This window comes from Sinocyclocheilus grahami, unplaced genomic scaffold (assembly GCF_001515645.1).
Source record: "Sinocyclocheilus grahami isolate Dianchi unplaced genomic scaffold, SAMN03320097.WGS_v1.1 scaffold1377.1, whole genome shotgun sequence".
Taxonomy (NCBI): Eukaryota; Metazoa; Chordata; class Actinopteri; order Cypriniformes; family Cyprinidae; genus Sinocyclocheilus; species Sinocyclocheilus grahami.
Window position 1 is genome coordinate 106,687 of NW_015506556.1, and position 20,586 is coordinate 127,272.

At 39.8% G+C, this 20,586-nt stretch overlaps 1 protein-coding gene across 1 annotated transcript in view; it reads right to left on the reverse strand.

Annotated features, from left to right (window-relative positions):
* The window catches only part of LOC107569736 (uncharacterized), a gene marked incomplete at its 3' end in the record, with an annotated part of 84,879 nt that overhangs the window by 20,313 nt on the left and 43,980 nt on the right, over window positions 1–20,586 (reverse strand). The window contains exons 3-8 of the mRNA XM_016255886.1: window positions 18,119–19,839; window positions 15,852–18,037; window positions 13,313–15,201; window positions 11,267–11,590; window positions 10,544–10,673; window positions 9,321–9,377 (exon numbers count right to left, since the gene is read on the reverse strand). Coding sequence (XP_016111372.1) covers window positions 9,321–9,377; window positions 10,544–10,673; window positions 11,267–11,590; window positions 13,313–15,201; window positions 15,852–18,037; window positions 18,119–19,839 — 6,307 coding nt within the window. The remainder of the gene's footprint in view (window positions 1–9,320; window positions 9,378–10,543; window positions 10,674–11,266; window positions 11,591–13,312; window positions 15,202–15,851; window positions 18,038–18,118; window positions 19,840–20,586) is intronic.

Here is a 20,586-nt window from a genome sequence, read left to right on the forward strand (position 1 = left end):
AGTGATGATGTCTCCCTCTATGCTGTGGCTATGGGGGATGGAATTAGGGTGGGAACATGACATCCTGACCGCAGTGAAATTAAGGCTGAGATTTTCTCACCTGTGTCTTCCCATAAAATCTGCTACTCTAAAACAGCTACAGTTTTAAGAATTGCTATCATAATAATTAGGGATGCACCGATATGAAAATTTTGGCCGATACCGATAACCGATTATTCTTTATTTTTGAAAGCCGATAACCGATATGTTGGCCGATAAATCTATATCCAAATTGTTATATACTTTTTGAGAGCCTGATTACAAAAAAGGTCTCATCATTAAAAGCCACATCCCAGTAGAACATAGCCATAAAAATTTGCCTTTTAGCCATCTGGTTCAACAAAGTGTGATCTGTTTGAGAGATGAGCTGAGGCGTTCACACAATGGTGAGAATTCCTCCGGTCAGTGCTGCGGTACACTGTGGCCTTGTGGGCCTCTGCTCATTGTGACTGTGGATGTAGCATCACACTGCAGTGCCATTTCACCCACAGACTGAGCAAAATACCTCAAAGAGCGAAGCAACTGACTCACAGTGGATACTGCAAACAAGCACTGTGTATAGTAACAGTGATGACACAAAGCTGATACAGTACAGCCTGATGCCATAGGAAATCTTGATAACACTTTACGTAAAGCCTTTATGCATTATAAAGGTAATGTGCATTGTAATGCATTAGGCCTATATCTTTTCATATCTGTAACCAAAGTTTATTTGAAGGTTTGTTTGTCATGTGTTTTAATGCATTATACTTTCTAATGGTGTAACAATGAATAGATATAAGTATTATAATGCATTATAACTGTGGTTACAGTTACTCATAAGATCATACAATGTATTATAAGGTGCATTATAAGGCATAATTAATGCATTAAAACTACTTTTATAATGCATTATATATAAAGGCTTTAAGTGTTACTGACATCTCTTTTAAATTATCCCCCAAAATATGGTTTGCAGTTATGAGTTATGTTAAAGAGTTATGAGTGGGTTTTATTGTGTTGCTATGTGGTTGCTAGGGTGTGTTTTTCTGTGGCTCGGGTTCCTCCTGCAGCACAAGTATATGGGATTTTCTCAAGATTTATTTCCTGCCAAGTGACAATCGTAAGTCTGAATTCTCTGAATTCTTCACCTCTTTTCAACAGGTCACATGATCTGAGCTATTATTCTTGTGAGCAGCACAAATGGTATGAAGCTAAGCGATAAATATGGGCAGTATTTATAATAATGATTATTATTTTAACAAGTATCATTCATTTAAACCTTTTCTCCAAAGAACGATACAGCCATCTTAAGAACTCAAGTGCTCTTTGTTGAACCTGAAATGTTGCAAAGAACCATCGAAGAACCTAAATTTTGAAGAAAAATGCTGAAATCCTGTAGAGATGTAGCCCTCATTTGAATATCTATTTAGAGACTTAACACTCATAACAGCTCTTGTCAAACACTTTTAATACCTTCACTTCTTTTCTGCATAGCAGAAACCAGAAAAAGACACTAAAGTATATGGAGAAAGAGCATTCTGTGCCTGAAGCAGGCTATCATACCGTAAAGCTGTACGGCTGTGGTTTATGTATAAAGGTGTGAATGAAACACCATCTGTCTTACTGCCGTCAGTCATGATAGGGCCTGAGGGGCTGTAGACCCCCCATACGTCTACATGTTAAACAGACTAGCAGAGCAATTGTTGGATTATGAAAAGCAAAGGCGTAGTGTAATTAATTTGGTTAAATTAAACATTGAATGGCATGTCATTCAGTTTCTTGAGGAATGATCATTTATGAGGATTAAGCAATGAGTGTTCATTTAGAAACGAACTTCAGACTCATTCGCTATCACTTGACCCGGCTCACACTGGGCGGTCACAAGATTCCGCAATCAAGACAAAATACCCCGCAGGGAAAATACGGACAGCAACACATCTGCTCCTCTTCCAGCGTGGAAACTCAAGACTTTAATGAAAGTGCTTTTGAGAAGAACTGAGACTTTCTATTTCTGGCTCTGAGACAAGTGAGAAGTGGTCGTGCATTTCTCACAAATAATGAAAGTAGAAGAGAAGAAGATTTGCAGAAGCACGATATGTTGATGGGCCACGGTGGTGACACATCCTGTGAGACTTTCTACTGTGCGTCGCTCTTTCTATACCGCATCTATACTTGCAGGCGTCCTTGACATGTGTATATGCAGGAAAAGCCATTCATGGTATTAAATGTGTCAGGGTGCATGCATTAACATGATGTATGCAGAAAGTATGGTACATATACATTACTGTTCAAAAGCTTGGGCTCAGCCAGATGTTCTTGAAAGAAGTATCTCATGCTTATGCTTTAACAAAAATACGGTATTCTGAAATATTATTACAATTTTCTCACCTTTGTCTTCCTCCCAAATCTGCTACTCTGTAAACTGCTAGTTTGTTACTAAAATAACTGTTAATATATGTTAAAATGTCATTTATTCCTGTGATGGCAAAGCTGAATTTCCAACAGCCATTACTCCAGTCTTCAATGTCATATGATCCTTCAGAAATCATTCTGATATGCTGATTTGGTGCTCAAAAACATTTCTTAATATTATCAATGTTGACAACAGTTGTGCTGCTTAATATTTTTGTGGAAACTGTGATATATATTTTCAAGGATCCTTTAATGAATAGAAAGTTCAAAAGAACAGCATTAATTTGAAATAGAAATCTTTTGTAACATTATAAATGTCTTTATTGCCACTTTTGATCAATTTATTGCATATATACTGTTGAACAAAACCATGTGAACACCCATTATTATAAGGGGTTAATATCATCTGTGTAGACTACAGTGAAAAGACAAATATTGTGATTGTTTTCTATTTTATCTTTTTGTTGTTTATATTCTCTAGTTTGTCAATCATTTTAGAATAGTTGTGTTGTGTTTAGTACAAGCCGTGGGTTAAACGTTGATTTATCAGACTTCCAAAAAGGGCAAATCATGGAAGCCCCGTTTAGCAGGAGTGTCTCTAAATTTAACGACCAAATTGTTTGGTGTTTTAAAGGGGTCATATGATGCGATTTCAATTTTTCCTTTCTCTTTGGAGTGTTACAAGAGATATTCTTTATAAAAGTTAAGAGTCAACCACGCCTACCTAAAACGGCTCGTTCTAACACGCCCCCACATGTCTACGTCACGATGTGGGAAGATTTGCATAACGCTGCCCAAATGTTCACACAAAGAAGGCGTACACTTTTATTCTCGCTGTAGTATTGTTGTTGCCGCCGCCGCCATGTCGTGAAGGCACTGTGTGTTTTGTTGTGAAAGCGAAACTACTTTGTTTGGCCTTCCAAAAGAGGACGATATCCGCTTCGTCATGCCTAGAGCTGATCCGTGCTGGTCGCTAAGGAAATACATCAACTTCACGCTGTGGATCGCCGGATCGGCTTTCACCGTGGACGAAGTGGAGTCCAGCCCAGAGTCGTCACATGTGGTTGCCGACCCTCCTTCTTCGAATCTGCCGGCCGCACCGTTCTCAGGCCCGCCCGCATCCGCTCACTCAAGCCGGCCACCGCTCACTCTAGGCCGCTGGCCTCTGCTCACTCTAGCCCGCCGTGTGTGATGCTGTGTTTCGTTGTGAAAGCGAAACTACTTTGTTTGGCCTTCCAAAAGAGGACACGACTAGAAATCAGTGGTTAAGTTGTATTTACAACACTGTTCCAGAACAGTTCAACCCAAATATTCAGATGTGTCCAGCACATTTTATGGAGGACTGCTTCCTGATCCTAGTAGAGTAGACTACAATGCCGGCTGTTCTGACTCACAGACTGCAAGTACGTTTTTAATATTTAAAGAATTTGCCTCTGACGATTCAAACACGAGTTTTGAGCAGTGTAGAGTAGCACTTTTTGTTTGTCATTTCTCCGATTACAAATGCAGACATGGTTTTATGTTTACGCTGTGTTTATGTTTATGCAACGCAATGCGTAAAAAGACAGTATAAGTCATTACAATCCGTAATTATGTCCCCACTGGATGCAACAAATGGCTCGTTTATAATGGGTTTTAATGTTTTGTCTCGTCGCTTCGGCCGGACAGGGCATCACAGTATGGTAGGGGCGTAACATTTCCGTCACAAGCTTGAGGTATTCGGCCAATCACAACGCACTGGATAGCTGGCCAATCAGAGCACTCCTCGCTTTTCAGACCGATGAGCTTTGTAGAAATCGACGCGTTTTAGAAAGGCAGGGCATAGAGGAGAAACAATAATGTACAGTATGTGGAAAATAATGTGTTTTTTTAAACTTAAACCGCATAAATACATTTCATTACACCAAACACACAAAATAATGTTATTTTTAGCAAGATCATATGACCCCTTTAAGTAAAACAGGGTTTATGATTATGAATTCACACACAAAGCTTGGCAAGACTTAATCAGTGAAGAAGAATAAGGGGCAAAAACCAAAAGTGAATGATAGGGCCCATCAAACAAGAATGATTGTGTCCAAACAACACAGAACTACATTAGAACAGTGACAATGAACTTCAATATACACCTTCAAGACCATGATTCCTAAAAAAATGACCACAGAGAACTTGAATCCATGAAAGAGCAGCAATTGCTAAAACTTTTATCACAGAAACCAGTGATATGAAAAATTTGAAAAATATGGTGTCATCATCATAAACCCCATTGAGCACCCAGATAAACTTCAACATCCGCCTTCTCCAGCTCAATCACCTGACTTGAATATTGCCAACCACTGTGGGCAGTTTTGGAAAGAAAAGTAAGTAGCCAGTTCCCTCCTCCAACATCTCTAAGCAACTGGCAGATGTTCTGACAAACCACATTCGACTGGAGACTATTCAAAGGTTCTATGAATCTATTCTAAGACGGTTGGAAACTGTATTAAAGGCAAATGGTACAAAACATCTTAATAATGAAATATTGCCTATTTCCCAGGTGCTCATATTATTTTGTGTCTTTACCATAAACAGCACTTGGATTTTATTGTACAATGCATTAAAATTAAATGTCTAAATACCTTTTGAAGTCACTGCATTATAAAGAAAAAAACTAAAAATAATTTATAATAGCATGTTTTGATTTTTGATTTTTTTTTTAACTACACATTTTGTTTCTAATTTGCTGCTAGTTGTTAAGTTTAGGTATTGGGTAGGATTGGCCACGCAGAATATGTGCTTTATGAGTAGGCCTACTAATATAATAATAGATATTATAATAATAGGCATTCTAATAAGCAACTAGTTAATAGTGATCCCTATACTAGTGATCCCTATAAGTATTACCACTCTTAAAAGTGAACTAGACACGGACTGTCACAGTCTTCTGTGGTAGCAGCTAAGCAAATGCCATTGAGACAAACAGAAAAGCTAATGGATAGCTTTCTCCAGATATTACAGTACATACTGTAGACCTCCCAGTCAGTAATTACACAAAAAAACAGTTCTTGTTGCATAACACTAGGGTAGAGAGTCTCTCAGTTTAGTGAATGAGTTCTGCGGGTCAAGTCTGGCTTGAACCCAAACCATCTCTGTTGGTCTAGAGATGCCAAGAAAGAGCCTTGGGATTTGTGCGGGAAACAAACTCTCATCAAACACTTCTAATGTTCAAACTTACAAACGTTCCAGTTGAACACATTTCTCACGTGTCACTCCGGTTTTTGTTCTTCTGACTGTCCTGCGATCAGCTATATGAGTGCTGTAATGAGGTCAGCGGACCGTGACGAGGTGACAGCGCTGTTTGAAATGTCTGTAGCTACTGCCCCCGGCTCACAGTGCACCATTTATTTCCCTCCATCACAGGAAAAGTCACATCCCATCTCTCTTAGGACAAAGCAGAAAATGAGAAAAACATTCAAATTGCAGCTGACGTGGGTAGCGGTGGCCGTTTGTGACATCAGTACTACCTTGGCTGACGGTCATTGGCTTGTCTGTCACCATGCCAACCCTGAGAGAAGATAATGAGACCAAAATACTGCTCAAATTGGCATCTCGTCTCATTTCACATCACTCGTTTTGCACTCGTTTGTCTTACTATACGGCTATGGGTAGTGCCAGCACAGAGAGAGAGTTGCTCTATTCTTAGAAAGGAAACCTGAAGAATTTGCTTAATCGATATATCGGCTCTGTTCACAGAGGCAAAAGGGGCAGTGTTGGTTACCCCTAAAATATTTTTAACACAGCCTGTGCTTTCACTCATGCTGTGCTGAATACAACGCTGCATTTTTACACAAATGCTGACATGTCACTGCCACAGTGTTTAATATCACATAGGTGTGGAAAAGCTCAACGCATGCTAATTTCGCACATTAATATCCTGCGAGGGAATGCGTGTAGCAGCTGAATGCAGGAAATGCAGGCAACGAAGGGAAAGCTGTCACTTCGCTCATAAGCAATCCATCTACATCTACCATACACATTGGCTCACTTGACAGAGGCTTCCACAACATTACCACTTAACCAATTACGAGCCAGCAGGAACATAGATCAATAGATGACATCCGTGACAGTAATGCAATAACCGAAGCAAGATGCAGACGGTAAAGAGAGTGGCATCTTCATTCAACAGCAAGGCATCTCGATTACCACATCGCCACCTCGATTTCCAACTCATGTTGCTTCTATACATGTCGATTGGTCAGAAGGCAAACTCCTGTTGCTTTGACACGCATATCGCATGAGCGGCAGCTACGCTATGTGTTTACATTTGCATAGAGACAGTGTCTCTTTCAGCTACCACTTTTTGCCCATCAAGGGCTCAAGACAATGCCATCACATTGACCGAAAGACTACAATACAATGAACAAGAGCTGTCACAAGAACCTCACAGAGGCAGAACGTCACCCGTTGCATGAGTGTCAACTGACGTCAAGCTCGAAACGCAGTTCAAAACATCTGAGCTCCAAAGGTAAGAGAGAGTCTTACCGTTGGTGGAGTGAAGGCTCTCCAGACTCCAGTAATGGGACATGACCCCTCGCACTGCTCTAATCCCTCCGGCCAGTTTCAGAGCAGGGCTACAGTCTGAGTCAGAGCCAGGTAACTGCTCTGAACTGCCACCACTGCAGCCACCTCCTGCCAGCGGGACGCCCACCTCACCGGCACTGTGCTGGGTGCGCATGTGGATGCACAGCGAGAGGAAGAAGGGTGGCGTCGCTTCGGCAGGTGTCAGGTCCAAAGCGTGTCTCCAAGGCTCGAGTGTGCGGCGTAGCCTCAGCCTCCCTCTGTCATTCCTCACTCGCTCTTCTGCTCTTTTACTTTCACTCTTGGATGCACAGTCTCAAAGAGCTCACGGCTCAACACAGACACCCAGACACACAATCAGCCTTCTCTCTCTCCCACACACACATACAGTCACAGGCTGGCATCACTGGGGATCCTTTAAGGGGAGGAGGACTTATATGACTCACATGGCTCAATGCGAAACGCTCAGTCTGGCGCTGAAACGGACCGCCTTCCCCCTCCCTTCCAATCCCCCCTTGAGCTCCCCTCCTCCACTGTTAAAGCCAAGCTGTTAGTAAACCAAAAGACAGCGCCTGGAGAGAACACTAGCGATGTTGCGAGTTGCAAACACCTTCTAAGAATTGAACCCATAATTAGCTGAGATGACACTAATGACGAGCCCAAAAATGTTCACAATTTATCACAACAAAAGCCCAAGCATGCTTGCGCAGTATGCTGATGTGATACCAAAGGACGTGATTTCCACGGAAATGGTCAGGATCTCTGGAAACTAAGAATAGAAAGGAATGTGGCTGGTGTGAAGACTTTCTCATCAGACTCAAACTTGAGGATCTTGATTTGTGCGAACCCTTGCAGCTGTGACCACACTTTACATAACATGGGAGCTGGATCTGGAAAAAAGATAAAACTCAGAGGAACATTCCTCACATTCTTGTATATGACAGGTCAGACCGGCCACTGGTTAAGATCAGGGGTTTTTAAACTTGTGTCGGGGGCCCCCTGGGGTCTGTGGAAAAGTTGTGCAAAAAAACAGTGCAAAAAAATAACATTTAGAAAATAGTAATAATAATAACTATTGTAAGTAGTAGTGGTATTAAAGTAAATAAAGAAATATTTATTATATAAATAAATATAAAAATGCAAAACACTGAGAATTAAAAAAAATTAAAAAATAAATAATAATAATAATAATAATAACCTTGATTGATTAATTGATTGATTGATTGATTGATTGATTGGAAAAGGTTTCCTCACAATTATTATTATTATTATTAGTAGTAGTAGTAGTAGTAGTAGTAGCAGCAGTAACATTTTACTATTATTATTTATTATTATTTTCATTATTAAATGTATTATTATTATTATGTATAGTCATAGTAAACATTTTTCTATTATTATTTATTATTATTGTATTTATTATTATATGAATTATATTATTATTAATAATAATATTAAATATTTAATATAGAGAGAGAACATATTGACAAAACCATTGTAAATAACAACAACAACATCATGGTAACTATTTTTCTCTTATAAATAGAGAGTATTTATAAGAGAAGCAAATACATAGCTGTATTTATAGAAAGAGGCTCTCTTGCAAGGGGATCTTCATGCAAAACACTGAGAATTAAAAAAAATTAAAAAATAAATAATAATAATAATAACCTTGATTGATTAATTGATTGATTGATTGGAAAAGGTTTCCTCACAATTATTAATATTATTATTAGTAGTAGTAGTAGTAGTAGTAGTAGTAGCAGCAGTAACATTTTACTATTATTATTTATTATTATTTTCATTATTAAATGTATTATTATTATTATGTATAGTCATAGTAAACATTTTTCTATTATTATTTATTATTATTGTATTTATTATTATATGAATTATATTATTATTAATAATAATATTAAATATTTAATATAGAGAGAGAACATATTGACAAAACCATTGTAAATAACAACAACAACATCATGGTAACTATTTTTCTCTTATAAATAGAGAGTATTTATAAGAGAAGCAAATACATAGCTGTATTTATAGAAAGAGGCTCTCTTGCAAGGGGATCTTCATATTTGGAGATCAAAATATGACATCAAACCCCCCAGTTTAAATCACACACAAATCCAACTGGACTATTAGCCAGCAGACTAAAACAGCATAATATAATCACCATATTAGAATTCATAAAAACGCACAAGCTGAGAAAAATACGTTCAACCCAACAGTCACAGATGCAAACAGGTCAAACAAACAGGTTTGAATGTCCCTTCAATATTTCACAGCATTGTCCAGCTCATATTGTGGTTCAGAAGGAGTAAACTCACCCAGAGGGAGGACCTGTCTCTCTCCTGCCTCTTGTGCTGGTGTGCTGAGATTCGATTCTGTGGAGAGAAGCATGTATCGGTGTTAGTTTCTCTCATGAAGAACTCCTGAATTAAAGCTACAAACTAAGATTCAAGTTCTACATTAGCATAACCTCAATAGGAATGCTGCATTGGCTTGCCATGCGGCATACAGAAAGGTCGTAGAGTGGGCATGATGTCAGCAAGGGGCAAAATGAGGTCATTGTTTCTTTCTCCTCATAGGAATCCATATTACATAAGGCAAGGCATTTACAGAGGCCTTGCAAAATACAGAGCATGTCACAGCAATAAGACATCAATAGTGGGAGGAATATAAATATAAATGAAACAGAACAACAGTAAAAGATCATAGATTCTGAAGAAAAAATGCACACTTTAATATATAACATGGCGCAGATTCAGTTAGGGTTTTATGTTGATCATAGAAACATAATGCTCATAACAGCAGGCAAACAAAACTCAAGGTCAGCCAAAGCCCATTTCATAGTAGCTTACACTTCTACTGAGACGCTCAACTCAATTTCCTAATTCAAAGTCTCCTTTCAAAAGTGTGCGTATGTGAGCGTATGTAAGGGTGGGGGTTATAAACCCATGCCAGGTCTACCTCTACACTCAGAGAGCGAGCGAAAGTGAGCGAGAGAAGGCCTGGCGCCAGTGAGTGGGTGAGAAATAATCAGCAGGATTGTTTGGCAGAAAGAGAGCGGATCAGCACTGGGGGCCTTTGAGCTCCACGCTCCATGCATTACTGCACAAAGATAGCCTCTGTGCTCCCGCTATGTGCACACACGACTGAATAAAGCTTCTTCTTAAGAAATCACACGCCGTAGGTGGAATTCATCACTCATCACAGATGTACTGATTGTTTGTGACTGCAGCTGAGCAAGGACCTCCTCAGGTTTATGTCCAGGTATCTTAACTCAAATGGGTTAGTGTTTGATGATGAAAAACTATAAATTTACATCAAAGACGTCTGTGAGTCTCTGGGCTCCCACTGTCACAAACAGAACTATAAATAACTCACAGAGGGTTATCACAGGTTGCAGAATGAAGGTGACCATTGCCCCCTGGAGGACAATAAAATAAACCAAGACTTAAAGGAAAGATTTAGGAAGTCAATATACTTTGTACTATAATAAATGGTTGTGGTGCAACATATGGAAGGTTTAAATGCCAATGTTCCGTACCTGAAAATGATGCACGGTGAGGCCAGCCCAAAAAGTCCAGTCCAACAGGTGTGCTCTGGGAGAAGAAGTGGTCTTTGAGAGGAACAGAGGGGAACTGCTCTGGAGAAGTGAGGGAAAGTCTAGCGCGCACCTACGGATGAGATAAAAGTATATATTATGAATAATAATGAGTAAATAATATTTGCTATTTATATATGCCTTTTTACTCTACTACGTACTATTTACTATATGTATATACAGTATATAATGAAAAGTACTGACAAAACAGTATATATTACTAATATTTTTTTAATATTGTTAATTATAAATAAAAATTAAATAAAACATTTATCTGTATATCTATATTTATGATGAATAGAAAACGGTGTTAAAATCATTATGATTATTAAATGTAATACTATAGTCAATATGTACTGTACTGTGTACATGTACTGAGGAAAAACTGTGCAAATTAATGCAATTGTCTTAATCATTTTAAATGACTCAAATTCATAAGCTCATTTGATATTTCTAAAAGACATCGTAAATGGTGAAAGTGTTCAGCCAGATGTTTGTGTATTCAGGCAAATTACAAGAAACGGAACAGAAATTGGAAATCCTAAAGGCACTACAAGGGAATGATTCCAGGAGCTCAAAACAGAAAGAAAGAAGAAAAAGAGACGAAAAGGTGCAGTGGGAGATGCTGATGGTCAGGCTGTTCTCCCTTTTTGACGAGTTCCTTACTTTCTCGTGCTTCTGAGATGTTGGTGAGCTAAGCTGACGCAAACTTTGCCGCGTGTTAAGCTTCTTTTTATGGGTGTTCTCCACATCAGTCAACGTTTCATATGAGCATGAACGCCGACGGGTTTCGGTCGAATTGCTCTTCCTCTCCAGATCAAGCGCCACCTCCCTGATGCCCTGAAGAGACACGGTCCAACCGTAGAGGTCTGAGATGGGTCTGGGTGCAGCTTTACCCTGCTGTCTGGACTTCACCCGAAGCACACATGCACTTCCCTGTTGTCTTCTCTCTTCTGACTGGATGGCTGGCTCAGTACTGTGCTGTACATGCTTTGAGTGCAAATTTAGGTGGTTATTGTACAGTACATGTACATGTCTTTCAATGGATTTCCACTAAGGGATGAAGTTTGTCATATGTTGACTTTTAATAATGTTAAGAAGTTAAAAGTAAACATTAGCAAGATATTTACACTGCACTGTATTTTTTTTTTTTTTCAGTTATTACATTATTAATCTGTTGGATATATGCCTTATACATGTGTATTTTGTCAGCACTTGCAGGTTAGTACATAACATATGTTTGGGGTCAGTAAGATCTTTTAGGAAAAAAATAGTACTTTTATTCAGCAAAGATGCATTAAAAATATGTTACAAATGATTTCTCTTTCATATAAATGGTGTTCTTTTGCAAAGAATCCTGAAAGAAATGTATCACCGTTTCTACAAAAATATTAAACAGCTCAAATGTTTTCAACACTGATGATAAGAAACATTTCATAAGCACCAAATCTGCATATTAGAATAATTACTAGGATTGCCAAGACTGGAGTAATGGCTGCTGCAAATTGAGCTTTGCCATCACAGGAATAAATTACTACATTTTAAAATATCTTAAAATGGCCCTATTATGGATTTTTGAAAATTACCTTTCATGCAGTGTGTAACACAGCTCTAAGTGAATGAAAACATCCTGCAAAGTTTTAAATCTGAAAGTGCACCGTGTATAAAGTTATTGTCTCTCAAAATAAAGAGTCGACTCTGAATCAGCCGTTTCATGTTGCCGTCAACATGAAACATTAGCATATTGCCCGCCCACTTGTTGGTCTTTTCGCATTGGTCTGAATGAAAATGCAAATTCATTCTTTGCCACTAGGTGCCACTTTTTGAGCCTAAAAATCAGTAAAAATAGCGGTTTCCCCGGTAACGCTGTACACAAAGCAGCACTGCTTACAAAGGCTGCTTTATCAGGCATTATGAAATGAAAATGAGACCAATCACCGCGGATTAGCGTCACGCAAAGGAGGGGTTTGGAAAAATGTATCTTTGAGCGAACCGTTTGGGAGTCGTTGAGCAAGTAAGGTAAAAATAAATGCATATTATAATACAATGAAAGTGTTTTTTGACCTTGCATGCATGTCAACCTGTTGTTGGGGACTCCCAAAACCAAAATATGAACCTTTCATTACCCATAATAGGGGCACTTTAATATACAAAAGAGTTTTAAACTATAGTTTTAAATTGTAATGATATTTCACAATATTATTGTTTGTACTGTATTTTTGATCAAATAAATGCAGTCTTGGTGAGCTTAAGATACTTATTTAAAAAAACATTTTAAAATCTTACCAACCCTCAACTTTTAATAGAAAAAAAATCTACAAACGCAAAATGCACTTATATTCAAGATACAATCTATGAAAACAAACCTTAAAATCTTTTACGTGTTACTTTAGCTGAAAAAAAATCATTAAGTATTTTTTGCACTGTAGGCCACACTTTTTGAAAGGGTGGACAATGTGATCATAAATGTTCCTTGCTAGCCACTAGATGGCACTACCTTTGAGAAATATTGTGACTTAACATGTAATAACCCTTGTAATTTGCTGGCTAATCCAGATCAATTCCAAAAAGCACTTTAACAATCCACTTTTGCTTTGACGTATGAGCTAAATATAGCAAGTGAGAAATCACATAGCAATCCCGTCCAAAATTTTCAAAGGACACATTTATGCTCTCCTAACATCATAAACTTCATAATTGACTTTGACTTACCTCTGGTTTGTTGATCAGGGGTGCTGAATTCAGGCTATTTTGAGACTGGCTGTCTGAACTGCTGTCCTCTAGTAAGGACTCACAATCAAAAGAGTGGGTTGTTGTGAGTTGTGCTGTCCTTGGTTTCAGAGACGTCGGTCTCTGAGGTGGATCGGAGAGACCGTCAGTGCTCACTCCTTGACCGAGTGAGCAGAGAGAAGATGCAACAGATCTTGAGGGGTAACGGAAGCTCCTCCGGCGTGTCCAGCCCAGACCAGGACTGTGAGGCTTAGGGCTCATGGGCCTTGTTGGCGTATCAGTGGTCTCAAAACAGCTTAAAGATCTGGTCCAGGTAGGTGACATCTGGTTTGTAAGTGCAAAAACAGTTTGGTGTACAGGTGATTGTGACCTATCCGCTACACTGGACTCGAAGCCATCTTCTGAGATCTGGTCATTATCTAAGTAAGGAGCACAAGGCAGCTCACCTCCTTCCAGATATTTTCTGTCTTCTGACTGTTCCTGAAGACCAGATTTCAAACTCTGTGAATCAGAATGGCACGTGCTCTTCAAACTCTTTTGGGAAGCTGGTGAGCTATTAAGTCTTGACCTGTTCTGAGGAGCACAGAAGGCACAATTGATATGGCTCTGATGTATGGACTTGTCACAGACCATCCCAGGAACCGATAGAGTTCTTTTGCAAAGTTCTGCTTCCTTAGACCGTTTCGACTTCCTCCAGGACTGCTTGATTTTTACCTCCTCGTTCTCTGACTGTGCAATCTGCTCCTGGTTGTCCCTCTCAGGATATCTGGACTCAAACAGGCTAGACAGAGACTTGTGAGCCATTACGAGCTTCATGCGCAAGTTTAAGTTATCGGTACTCTTGCTTCTTTTTTGTTGCAATCCCTCTGTTGTTGGGGAAACTCTAAAATTCACTGCATCTCCATCTTTGTGCTGCTGATACAAATTTTGGGATTGTGTATACTTCTCTCTATTCTGCATGTTTAAAGCAAAAGCTTTTTCAAAACTATCATCATTGGAGTGGTCAACAAACTTTGTAATGGCTGTTAGATGATCTGTACTTTGAGAAATAGAGGTCTTGTACAGTGAATGGTTGGATTTGTTAAGTGTGGGTGACCTATTGTACTTCAACTCACACCGTTCATCTCCATCCTCATTGGAGTCCTTAATTTCTGGATCAACCTTGCTATTGCCTTTGTGTTCTTGTTTAATCTTGCGGAATGAGGGCATTCGAGAAAAAACTGAAAACACAGAGCCCTTCCCTGATTGGGTTCTCTTATTTCTTGAAGAACCACGAAGACTAGATGATGACTGAGTGCTGTCCTCTGTCTCTTCACTGTTCGTACTGGAGTCAAGGTCTTGTGACACAAAACTGGAAACACTATAACCATCACTGCTATCAAAACCATTTGATAAAGAGCTCATTGTTTCTCCAGCATCTTGTTCATTCATGACAGTGGCTACGTTGGTTTTTGTACACATGGCAGAAATGTTTTCATGTGTGCGGTTTGTGACGTCATCACAAGAGTTCCATTCCTCACTGAATCCACCTTCTGATAATGGACTTCCTCCCTGTTGCTCCCTAAGTCCATTTTCTATCACAAATGAGCTCTCCGGTGAACGGTCTGACTCCAAAATGGCCTCTAAATTAGTGATGGGTAAAATACGGCAACATGTAACAAATGCGCCCTCTGTCTCCAAGTTGCGCAGTTGCAAAGATTGCTTACATAGAGGATCAGAAGTTTCACATATTGAATCAGTGCTTTCAGGAGAGCTAGCCATGAAAGTTTCAAGCTTTCTCTCCATGTTTTCCAATTCATAAGTATCATCGACCTTGAGTGAGCCACTCAGTGGTAATGTGCTTTCCTCTTGGACGGGCTCCGGATGTTTGTAGTTTGTAGAGTCTGCATTAACCTCTCCATGTGTGTTGCATTGGTCATGTGTGTGTGAGGTACTCAAAGTTTGCAACACTGCAGTTCTGCTCTGACTGATGCTGTCTGTGCCTTTGAACTGAAATCCTCCTGCTGTCTGCTCTCCTTCCACTGCAGGCGAGTGCAGCTGGCACTCCTTTCCATCACAGCAATCACAAAGCTGCTTTAGTATAACATCTCTATGGCTGCTGAATTCGTTGAATTCAGACGGTTTAGCAACATTATCTTTGCTGTCAATTGCAGTCCTCATTTCAGGTGCTTTAAAGGGAGTAGCCTGACTAGGAGGGGCATTGTCTTTGCAATCACCACCTTTTGAGAGTAAAGATCCAGCATTGATACTAAACCTGCTGTATTTTTGCAAAGAATTGGGCAAAGAGATCTGTTCACCTGAGGCACACTCTTCAAAAGTAATGGCTTTAATATTATTATTTGTGTCTGAGCTGTATTCATTGTTTCTACTGTTCAGCTGGGAATAATCAAAAGGGGATTGTGCATTTGTGAAAGGATCAGTACATGCACTAGACAAAATATCTACATCCGGCTCAATTGTTTCAACTGACTCGTTTTGTCTTGCTTGTTTGTCAGACAGGGTGTCGGGTCTGTGAAATTGTGTGCAAGCAAATGGCCAATATGTGAAAATTCACAGTTTGTAGAGTCTGCATTAACCTCTCCATGTGTGTTGCATTGGTCATGTGTGTGTGAGGTACTCAAGGTTTGCAACACTGCAGTTCTGCTCTGACTGATGCTGTCTGTGCCCTTGAACTGAAATCCTCCTGCTGTCTGCTCTCCTTCCACTGCAGGCGAGTGCAGCTGGCACTCCTTTCCATCACAGCAATCACAAAGCTGCTTTAGTATAACATCTCTATGGCTGCTGAATTCGTTGAATTCAGAAGGTTTAGCAACATTATCTTTGCTGTCAATTGCAGTCCTCATTTCAGGTGCTTTAAAGGGAGTAGCCTGACTAGGAGGGGCATTGTCTTTGCAATCACCACCTTTTGAGAGTAAAGATCCAGCATTGATACTAAACCTGCTGTATTTTTGCAAAGAATTGGGCAAAGAGATCTGTTCACCTGAGGCACACTCTTCAAAAGTAATGGCTTTAATATTATTATTTGTGTCTGAGCTGTATTCATTGTTTCTACTGTTCAGCTGGGAATAATCAAAAGGGGATTGTGCATTTGTGAAAGGATCAGTACATGCACTAGACAAAATATCTACATCCGGCTCAATTGTTTCAACTGACTCGTTTTGTCTTGCTTGTTTGTCAGACAGGGTGTCGGGTCTGTGAAATTGTTTGGAGGTCTCTGTATATTCTATAACGCAATGTGCTACTTGTTTACAGTTCATATGAAGGCCATCACTGAGCTCAAAGCAAACATCTGTGGGGCTGACTTGAGATTTGTCATACGAAATCTCGAACAGACTAGCCAGAGATTCGACAGGACTGTCTACAGGACTCCCATCGGCTTCAGCTGTCTTCATGTCAGGACACGTGACACTCAATGACTTAGGCCTAGTGTATTCTATGCATCCCGAACTATCAGAGTAAATTACTGACTGTTCTATCGAGGGAACTATTGTACATTCTTTCTGGTACCCTTTAATAATGTGATGTGTTTTGCTATTCTTCTGTGTTCCTTCTAAAACGTCACCATCATTGGTATCAAACGTTTTAGTGTTAACATACACTTGTGCTTCAGTGAATTCACCCTGTGTGTTACAGTTAATTCTGCTATTAGGGCACTGATGGGTTTCATAAAAATCTGCCTCAGGCTCATGTTCCCCTGCAACAATGTCCTCTAAGCAATGAATGTCCATGTGATAACTACTAACTGAGTAATCCCTTTTTTCAGTGTGCATTTGTAAAACTGGGAAATTTTGTTGACCGTAATGAGGTCTGGCCTGCAGATCTGACAGTTCTGAAGTCCGGTCATTGATCACATGCTGATTCAGTGAATCTGACACTCCAGCAGAAGTTGCGTTAGGCACATTTGAGAAAGCTCTCTCAGCTGCAAAAGACTCGCATTCAGAAATAACAGGTAGGGTGTCATTTAAGTTCTGCTTTTTTAAATTTAGACTGTTATTCTTTTCGAAGTTCAAATCGAGTTCTTTGTCAGTATCCTCTGATGAAAGCCTTCCAGATGTTTTCAAGGACTGACTGACTTCACAATTCATGCATACGTCCACGCAGTCCTGTTTTAATTGTCCCTTTTCATAAAGAGAAGCTGTGTTTGAAATAAAACCAGAGTCTGACTCCGTCACAGTCCACTGTGTATTCATAGAATTTGCCTTAATGGAATCAACTTGTGATTGGCTGTGTTCCACTGAAGTTTGTGATTGGCTGTGTTGCACTGAAGTTTGTGATTGGCTGTGTTCCACTGGAGTTTGTGATTGGCTGTGCTCTATGGTGTTCGGTGATTGGTTTTGTTCTGCTAAATCCTGTGATTTCCTGTGTTGTATGGAATTCTGTGATTGGCTACATTCTATAGACTTCTGTAACTGAATGTGTTCTGATGTAGTATGTGACTGACTGTTTTCTACTGAATCCTGTGATTGGCTGCATTTTACAGAATCATTTGATGGGCTAAGTTCTACAGAATTCTGTGATTGGGTGTGCTGTAGTGAGGTCAGTGACAGAGTATATTCTACTGGGTCTTGTGATTTGTTGTGGTTGATTACATTTTGCAATAGCATGTCTTCTAATGAGCTCTGTGACTGGCTGTGTTCTACTGAGTCCTGTGATTGGTTGTGTTCTACTGAATTCTGTGATTGACTGCATTTTACAGAATCCTGTGATTTGGTGTGTTCTACTGGGGTCTGTGATTGGTTGTGCTCTACTGAATTCTGTGATTGACTGCATTTTACAAAATTCTGTGATTTGGTGTGTTCTACTGGGGTCTGTGATTGGCTGTGTTTGATGAAATTTTGGAATGGCATGTCTTCTGAGCTCTGTGACTGGTTGTGTTCCACTGAGTCCTGTGATTGGTTGTGTTCTACTGAATTCTGTGATTGACTGCATTTTACAGAATCCTGTGATTTGGTGTGTTCTACTGGGGTCTGTGATTGGTTGTGTTCTACTGAATTATGTGATTGACTGCATTTTACAGAATCCTGTGATTTGGTGTGTTCTACTGGGGTCTGTGATTGGCTGTGTTTGATGAAAATTTGGGATGGCATGTCCTCTGAGCTCTGTGACTGGCTGTGTTCTATTGAGTCTTGTGATTGCCTGTGTTCGACTGAATACAGTGATTGGCTGCATTCTATAGAATCATGTGATTGACTGCATTCTACAGAATCCTTTGGCTGACTATGTTCTACTGAGTCTTGTGGTTGTCTGTTTTCTACTGAATTCTGTGATTGCCTACATTTTACTGAATCCTGTGACTGACTGTGTTCTATTGAGTCTCGTGATTGCCTGAGTTCTACTGAATTCTGTGATTGGCTGTGTTCAACAAAATCTTGTGATGGCCTGTCTTTTGTTGAGGCCTGTAATTGGCTGTGTTCTGCTGAATTCCGTGATTGGCTGCATTCTACAGAATCCTGTGATTGGATTAGTTCTGTTGATGCCTGTGATTGGCTGTGCTCTACTGAAGGCTGTGATTGGCTGTGCTCTACTGAGGGCAGTGATTTGCTGTGCTCTACTGAGGGCTGTGATTGGCTGTGTTTTGTTGACTCCTCAAATTCCTGTTCAATAGGCTTCTCAACTGATACAGACTCGTATACAGAAAGTTGACGTGATACAGATAAACTGATCTTATTTTCATCAACACCCAGCTCACGACATTCGTTATCTTTACTATTCGCAACAGATGCATTCGAAATCAACTGTATTTCAGTGTTAATACTGTCAATATCATTTTGCTGTAACTGCTTCTCACTTGAGGTTATGAACTGTATTCGTGGCTCAATGTGTCTTGACTGAGTGTCTGTGATATTTTTGTTAATTTGATCCCATTTTGATCTTCCCTCAAAGGTGTCAGCAAACTGAGACTTGGCTCCATCACAGTCTGTTAAGGTTAATAATGAGTCATTAGCACATGGATCAGTGAGTGTTTGTGGTTCTACAGCGTTCTCTAATGCCAGTAGGGGTGTTACGATGTAGGATTGGTCATTCCTTGAAGAAGAATCAATATCAGGTCCCGCTGGAAAATTGCTGAAAACCTCCTCACATTCCGAAGCACCCTTAGCTTGAGACATTCCAGTGCCATCAACTCCCATGCACATCATCCCCATATTTTCAGTCTGCTTTTGCAATTGTTCTTTATCCTCTGTTCTACTGAGACTGTCAGCATGATTGATAGAGTTATGCAGTTTTGATGAAGAGGGATCTCTCCTTCTAACCGAAGGTGAGTGTGAGTCCAGATGACCCACAGAGCTGAGCGGTGTCCTGCAGCAGTCCTTAGTTTCATGACTCAAGCCAGAGAAAGTGTCACTGTGACATGAGTGTGTGTCAAAATATTCCTCTTTTGTGTCCTGTGCTGCTTCAGAAACTGGCTCACACCATTCCTGATAGTCCTGTTGCTCTCCATGCCCCTCCTGCAGAGACTCCCCATCATCCAGACAGGCTGCCTCACTCCCAGAGTCCTCTAAAGCTGGGGCCTAAGAGGACAAAGAGAATATGTGAGTTATTTTGCTCTTCTTAACAAAGAGGACTTTATTTTTATTAAAGTAAATGGTTTATAAGTGACATCAGTGAGGCAATTCAAAATCGGAATTAAACAATTTGTTGAGTCTTTTTTTTAACTTTTTCAACTCCCTAACGTTCAATATCCTATTAACATAACATACAACATTATGTCTTACATGTTTAACAAAATATCAGTGTCAAACAGAGCACATAGTGGTAAAGTAAAACCTGTCCGCATTGGCCTCAGCCAACAACACAACGTCATCTGACCACATTCAGGAACCAGAGCTTGTTTTGCCAAATTGATTACAGTTGATTGGGTTTGTGTTCAAGCGTGAATATACAGTATATACAGTAGGCATATGAGGTAAAAATTTAAAGACGGAGCCAAAAAGAACACATGAGATCATGCACATGGCACTGCTAATGACACTTAAGGGGGCATATGATGTGATTTCCATTTTTTCCTTTCTCTTTGGAGTGTTACAAGCTCTTGGTGCATAAAGAAGATCTGTAAAGTTGCAAAGACTAAAGTCTCAAATCCAAAGAGATATTCTTCATAAAAGCTGAGTCAACCACGCCTACCTAAAACGGCTCGTTCTAACACGCCCCCACATGACTACGTCACGATATGGGAAGATTTGCATAATGCCGCCCAAATGTTCATGCAAAGAAAGAAGGCATAACTTTTATTCTCGCTGTAGTATTGTTGTTGCCGC